At 38.6% G+C, this 7,222-nt stretch overlaps 1 protein-coding gene across 4 annotated transcripts; it reads left to right on the top strand.

The window, feature by feature from the left end:
- Positions 1-212: 212 nt before the first annotated feature.
- LOC113594702 (tigger transposable element-derived protein 1-like) lies at positions 213-6,945 on the top strand. 4 transcript variants are annotated; one of them, XR_008292548.1, is made up of 3 exons: positions 213-416; positions 601-700; positions 6,416-6,945. XR_008292548.1 is itself a non-coding variant. In XM_027042803.2 (2 exons), exons 1-2 carry the CDS (start codon positions 374-376, stop codon positions 6,658-6,660), a joined length of 288 nt encoding a protein of 95 aa, XP_026898604.1. In that variant the 5' UTR covers positions 213-373; the 3' UTR covers positions 6,661-6,943. The 4 variants fall into 4 exon arrangements, 1 of the variants encoding a protein (XP_026898604.1); XR_008292547.1 differs by having other exon boundaries at positions 601-802; XR_003415118.2 differs by having other exon boundaries at positions 601-807.
- Positions 6,946-7,222: the final 277 nt, after the last annotated feature.

The raw sequence follows: 7,222 nt of genomic DNA, 5'->3' as shown, positions 1-7,222 counted from the left end.
AGGAATTTAAAAACCAGGTATCTTGCCTAGTTCAGAGATGGAACCAGCATGCCACTGACATGATTATTTGATCACCTGTTATGCCTTTGACTAAGCAGAACGATCAATGTGGTACCAGCACACAGTCAACTCCTGAAAAGTCTGAATTAGAATGTGCCATGAATCCTCTCTTTACATCATAATTAGCATCTTCAGAACCAATGACTTGTTCCTAGAACACCATTTTGACCTAAAATGCCGTGAACTGTAGAGCAAGGTCACTAAAATGGTGACACAGGTTGTTCCTTACTTCACTCCCTCTCACAAGAGGAATAACTGTCACCTATTTATGAGCAAGACATCACTGACAGAATCCTAGCATCAGTGGGTGAGGATGATGGAGCCCCTGCACCTCAGAGCCCAAATAGACTGGAAGGGTAAGAAACAGCTACATGCTGACTGCCTTGTGTCTCCCCCAAGATAGTCCACAACCACATAGAGCGTTCTTCCCTGAGCCTCTGTGTCTTCCAGGTGAAAAGATTGCCCATAAGGGACAATTAGCCCCCTCCTCCAACAATGGGGTCAATTTGTAGGAGCACCTATTCTGATCTCACCCCACAGGGATGGCAGGAAAACCACTAGGGCTCAACCACTGAGTATCTGCCTGTGATAAAGGTAAGAGACTTGCAACAACTGACAACCAACAAACACATGGATCTTGGTGAGCTGAGTTCCCATCTGCAGAGCCTAAGGAGTCATCCCAGCCAGAGGCTTGGCTTATCTACAGAACCAAGTTGAGGACGCATTCTGACCAGGGAACTTGGTGAGGTACAGATCTTCCTAATCCTCAGACAAGGAGGTTTGCCAGCTCCAGAGCCCCATTTCCCATGCTCAAGCAAGGAATGGAGTCATGGCCCTACCTGCTAGGGAGAGTGTCTTCCAGCCCCATCTGATCAGGAGGAATGAAGACAACCTCTGGAAGCGGAGTGACCCAGCAGCCCTAGAGCCCAGAGGCTGATGGGCAAAGGTGATCACTCATAGAGCAAAACCTTGGCATGGAGGCGTCCTGTGCTCTGCACAGGTATAGATATTAATTCATAGGCAAGGCTAAGGGTGGTCATCAGGCCTTTCCAAGAGGAGAGCCTGTTTGGGAAATTGAAAGTAACCTGGAGTGGCCCCTGTCCTTCCTTTTCAAGCAAGGGAGTCTAGACATAGCCCCACCCATTGTGGAGATGTTTTCCAGTTCCATCTGACCAGAAAGGCTAGTAGAACTCCTAGAAGCAGTACAGCCCAACAATGCACAATTCTAGAGAAAGGCAGACTGAACCAATAATTTGCAAAACAAATCCAGTAGCCCCATTTGGCTATGAAACTTGGGGTGCATGTTGGCTTAAAACAACAAAGAGGTTTACTGATGTTAGAGCTGTTTCCCTTGCTGTTGCCAAGAAGGAAATCTAATTCATAGCCTCATTCATTGCTGAGTATAGCCCTCAGCCCAAGGCCAAGGAACATAACCAGAGCACACAGCCAATTCAACAGCCCTACAGACAGTGGCACTTGAACAGTGATCACAGCCCTTGGCTTCCCCATTACAGAACAAGTCTTGTGGCCTCACCTGACCAGGGAATTCAGTGAATATTCTGGCCTGATTCAGGTACCCAAACAAAGAGCTATGCAGGTCATGGATCCTGTCTTGCTGCCCTGCTAAGGCAGGGAAGCTAATTCATACCCCTGTCTGTTACTAATATGTTACACAGTCTCAACCACATAACTAAGCCTGGCCAGAGAAACCAGGCAGCCACAGAGCCCATCCCACAGCCTTACTTGGTTAGAGAACCAAGACAGCATTTCTATACAACTGTTCTCAGCAGAGGCACATCCTCCCCCCCAGCCCGTGCCCATTCTCAGAGCTCAAACGTTCGTCTTGCCCCAAAATAGACCATACTAGCAAGTCTTACCTGCCCAAGGACATTACCATCAGACACACCCAGAAACCCAAACTGAGTTGAGTGTTTGGGTGAAGAATGGTCTCTGCCAGAACAAATCTATAAAGTCTGGAAGAGGAGCACACTTACTCAAATATGCAGATATCAACATAAGAAATCAAGGGTCATGAATCATCAGGTAAATATGGCACAATCGAAGAAAACTAATAAAGCTTCAATAACCGACCCTAAGAAATTGAGATCTATGAACTGTCAGACAAAGAATTCAGGGATATGCCCCTTAACAAAGTTTAGTGGGCTACAAGAAAGCACATTTTCCCCAAGCAAAATTAGGTAAATGATTCATGAACAAAACAAGAAGTTTGACAAGGAAATAGCAACTATCCAAACAAAAAACAAAAATCCATAAATCTAGAATTAAAAAAATACATTACTGAAATGAATAACTGAATATAGTTCCAAAAGTAGATTTGACCGTTTGGAAGAAAGAATCAGTGACCCAGATCAGAGGGCATTGGAAATTACCACATCAGAGGAGTAAAGAGAAACAAAGGAAAGAGTGAAGAATGCCTATAGGAATTATGAGACATAGTAAAAAAAATGCATTATGTGAATTTCAAAAAGAGTAGGAAAAAAGAAAGCGACCAAAGTACATTTAAAGCCATAACAGCTGAAAATATCTTAAGCCTGGATAGAGAAATGTGTATCCAGGTCCACGAGACCTAAAAGGCCCTAAATAGGTTGAAATGAATAGAGCAACACCAAGACACAATACACTTAAATTGCCAAAAGTCACAGACAAAGAATTGTAAGGAGCAGCAAGAGAAAAAAAGAGAAGTTACATAAAAGGGAACCTACATAAGAACACTGGCAGTTTTCTCAACAGAAAATTTTCAGGTTAGAATGGAATGAAATGACATATTCAAAATATTGAAAGAAAATAGCTGTCAATCAAAAAATTTATACACAGTGAAACTGCCCTTTCAGAAATGAAGGAGGGAGATCTCAAACTAAAGTTGAGGGAGTTTATTGGTACCAGACCATCCTTACAAGAAATGCTAAAGAAGTTCTTTAAATAGAAGTGAAAGAATGCTAATTAACATTATAAAGCCCTAGAAAGGAATATAAATCTCACTGGGTAATGATAAGTATATGGCCATAGTTAGATCTTCAATATAATGGTACATAATTCACTTAAAAATCTAGTTGAAAGATTTTTTAAAAAGAATGTAACAAAAATAACCCTAGCTGCAATAATCTATTAGTTATAGAATGTATAAAAAAAGCAAACATGTAATACCAATAACTAAAATGTGAGGAAGAGAAGAAGTAAAAGTCTAAAGGTTATGCATTCATTGAAGTTACATAGTTATTAGTATGAAATAAGATGGTATAAGTTCAAGATATTTTATGTAGGTCTTATGGTAACATCACAACGGAAAATCCTGTAGCAATTACACAAACAGACATAATAAAGAACTTGAAGTCTACTGATATCAAAGACATCAAAACACTAAAAATGACAGCAGGTTAAAAAGCGAAGAACATGGGGCGCCTGGGTGGCGCAGTCGGTTAAGCGTCCGACTTCAGCCAGGTCACGATCTCGCGGTCCGTGAGTAGGAGCCCCGTGTCAGTCTCTGGGCTGATGACTCGGAGTCTGGAGCCTGTTTCCGATTCTGTGTCTCCCTCTCTCTCTGCCCCTCCCCCGTTCATGCTCTGTCTCTCTCTGTCCCAAAAATAAAATAAAAAAACGTTGAAAAAAAAAATTAAAAAAAAAAAAAAGCGAAGAACAATGAATCTACAAAACAACCAGGAAACAACAAAATGACAATAGTAAGTCCTTACCTATCAATAATTACTTTAGACATAAATGGATTAAATTAGCTAATTAAAAGACATAAAATGGTTAAGTGGATAAAAAGAATCCAATAATATTCTGTCCATAAGAGACTCACTTTAGCCTTAAAGATACACGTAGACAGAGAGTAAAGAAATGGAAAAAGACATTTCAAGAAAATGGTAACCAAAAGGGGAAAAAATGCAGGGATAACTATACTTATACCAGACAAAATATACTTTCAACTAAAAATGGTAAAAAAGAGACAAAGAACGCTACTATATAAATGGTAAAGTTCCCAATGTGTCAAAAAGACAATAATTATAAATATTTGTGAGCCAAAATCAGGCACCTAAACATATAAGGCAAAAATTAGCAGAGATATAAGCAGAAATAAACAGTAATACAGTTAACAGCTGGAGACTTAATATTCCACTCTTAACAATGGATCACCCAGGCAGAGAATCAATAAGGAAACAAGATTTGAACACTATAGACCAAATGGACTCTAACAAACATAAACAAAGAATTCCATCCAAAAGCAGAGTACACATATGACTCAAGGGTGCATGCAACATTTTCTAGGATAGACCATATTTTGGCCACAAAACAAGTCTTAGCAAATTTAAGATTGAAATCATACTAAGTATCTTCTCTAACCACAGTGGCATGAAACTAGAAATCAGTTTGAGGAAAACTGGAAAAAAATACTAGCAAACCAAATTCAGCAGCACATTAAAAGGATCATTCACTATGAAATAGGGTTTATCCCTGGGGTAAATACAATTACAACCACATGTGGAACTAATTAATAGAGAACCAGAATGATTGAAACAACAATGACAGAAATGAAGGGAGAAATAGAAAATTAAACAATCATATTTGGAGACTTCAGTATCTCACTTTTAATAATGAACAGAATGACAAGGAAAATGATCAGCAAGGAAATAGACTATTGAATAACACTATAAACCAAGTAAACGTAAAAGACATATAAAGGACACAGTATCCAACGATCCCAGAATACACAGTGTTCTCAAGGGCACATGGAACACTTTCCAGGATATACCACCTTCTGGGCTGTAAAATAAACCTCAATAAGTTGAAAACAATAGAAATAAAACCAGATATGTTATCTGACTGCAATGGAATGAAATTAAAAATCAAAAACGGAAAGAATTTGGAAACTTATGAATATGTAAGCAATTAAAAGTGTACTTCAGGGGCACCTGGGTGGTTCAGTCAGTTAAGCATCTTACTTCGGCTCAGGTGATGATCTCACGGTTTGTGAGTTCGAGCCTCACATCAGGCTCTTTGCTGACAGCGCAGAGCCCAGAGCCTGCTTTGGATTCTGTATCCCTTTCTCTCTGCCCTTCTCCCACTTGTACTCTCTCTCTCTCTCAAAAATAAATAACCAGTACAAAAAAAAATTAAAGTGCACTTCATATATAAAAATGAATAGGTCAAATAAGAAATCAAAGGAAAATGAGAAAATACTTTTGAGATGAATGAAAATGAAGACACAACATATCAAAACATACAAAAACTTCTGGGATGCTGCTAAAGCAGTGCTTAGAGGGAAATTAATACCTTAGTGCTTACATAAAGAAAGAATAAATATCTTATATCAATAACCTAACCTTTTACCTTAGGATCCTGGAGAAAGAAAACAAAAGTCACCTAAAGAAAAGAAATAAAATTTATTAGAGTGGACATTGAATAGAGAATAGAAAAATAAACAAAAGCTGACTCTGACAAGAGCAGAAAAACTCACAAAACTTTAGCTTGATTGGCTTTATATTATGGCTAACTTTAAAGAAATGAAGAGCATTATGAAAAAAAATGTTATGGATAATTGTATGGCTCCAGAAGATATAAATGATCTGAATTGATTATTGTCCAAAAACAACTAAGGAGATTGAGTTAGTAACCATTAAAGGAAAACTCATATCCAGACAGCTTCCCCATCAATTAAGGAAGAAGTAACACCAAATTGTAAACTCTCCTGTGAATAGAAGCAGAGAGAACACTTTCAATCTCATTCTGAGGCCAGCACTACCCTAATATCAAAAACTAGGCAAAGACTTCAAAGGATGCCATAGAGAAGTATCTTTTATGAATATGGATTCCAAAACCCACAATAAAATACTATTAAACTGAATCTAGAAACATAAAAAGAATTAGACATAATGGCCAAGTGGGATTTATCTCAGAAATACAAAATTGGTGTAGAAAAGGCATTCGACAAAACCGTGTGCCCTTTTTGACAAAAACACTCAACAAACTGGAATACAGGCACACCTCGTTTATTGGACTTTGTCCAATACTTTGCAAATACTGTGGTTTTTAACAAATTGAAGGTTTATTGGACTCTGTCCAATACTTTGCAAATACTGTGGTTTTTAACAAATTGAAGGTTTGTGGCACTACTGCATCGAGAAAATCTATTGACACCATTTCCCAAAAGCATTTGCTCACTTTGTGTCTCTGTGTCACATTTTGGTAATTCCCACATTTCAAACGTTTTCATTATTACACTTGTGATGGTGAGCAGTTATCTTTGATGTTATGGTGACTGGGTTAGGGTGCCACAAACCAGTCCATATAATACAGCAAACTTAACTGGTAAATATTTAATGTGTTCTGAATGCAGAGATGGAGGAAACAGCCAGAGGACTAGAAGTGGAGCCTGAAGATGTGTCTGAATGGCTGCAATCTCATGATCAAACTTTTACGGATGAGGAGTTGTTTCTTAGGGATGCGCGAAGCAAGTGGTTCCTTGAGGTGGAATCTACTCCCAGTGAAGATGCTGTGAAGACTGATGAAACGACAACAAAGGATTTACAGTGTTACATGAACTTAGTTGATAAAGCAGCTGCAGGGTTTGAGAGGATTTGACCCCAGTTTTGAAAGGAGATGTACTGTGGGTAAAATGTGATGGAACAGTATTCCCTGCTACAGAGATATCATTTGTAAAAGGAAGAGCCAATTGATGAGGTAAATTTTGTTGGCTTATTTTAAGAAATCACAGCCACACCAGCCCTCAACAACCACCACCTTTATCAGTCAGCAGCTATCAACAGTGAGGCGACATCCTTACCGAGAAAAAAAGATTATGACTTGCTAAAGTTGAGGTGATAGTTAGCATTTTGTTTTAGCAATAAAGTACTTTTAAAATAGGGAATGTACATTGTTTTTTAAGACACAATACTATTGCATACCTAATAGATTATGGCATAGTGTAAACCTAACTTTTATGAGTACTGGGAAACCGAAAAAAATGATTTGACTCACTTTATTGCAATATCTACTTTACTGCAGTGCTCTGGAGCTGAACCCACAATATCTCCAAGGTATGCCTGTAGAAGGAAACACCTTCAACCTGATGAAGGGTATCTATGAAAATCCTAAGCTAGCTTCATGTATTTAATTGTGAAAGATAGGATGCTTTCCCTCTGAG

Source organism: Acinonyx jubatus, chromosome F2 (assembly GCF_027475565.1).
Source record: "Acinonyx jubatus isolate Ajub_Pintada_27869175 chromosome F2, VMU_Ajub_asm_v1.0, whole genome shotgun sequence".
Lineage (NCBI taxonomy): Eukaryota > Metazoa > Chordata > Mammalia > Carnivora > Felidae > Acinonyx > Acinonyx jubatus.
The sequence above is the reverse complement of the archived record's forward strand: the minus strand, read 5'-3'. Positions and strand labels throughout refer to the sequence as shown.

Coding starts and splice junctions, on each gene's coding strand:
- LOC113594702 (XM_027042803.2), top strand. CDS start 374: ATGATGGAGCCCCTGCACCTCAGAGCCCAAATAGACTGGAAGG. Junction 417..6,415: donor AGCCCAAATAGACTGGAAGG/GTAAGAAACAGC, acceptor TTCTGAATGCAG/AGATGGAGGAAACAGCCAGA.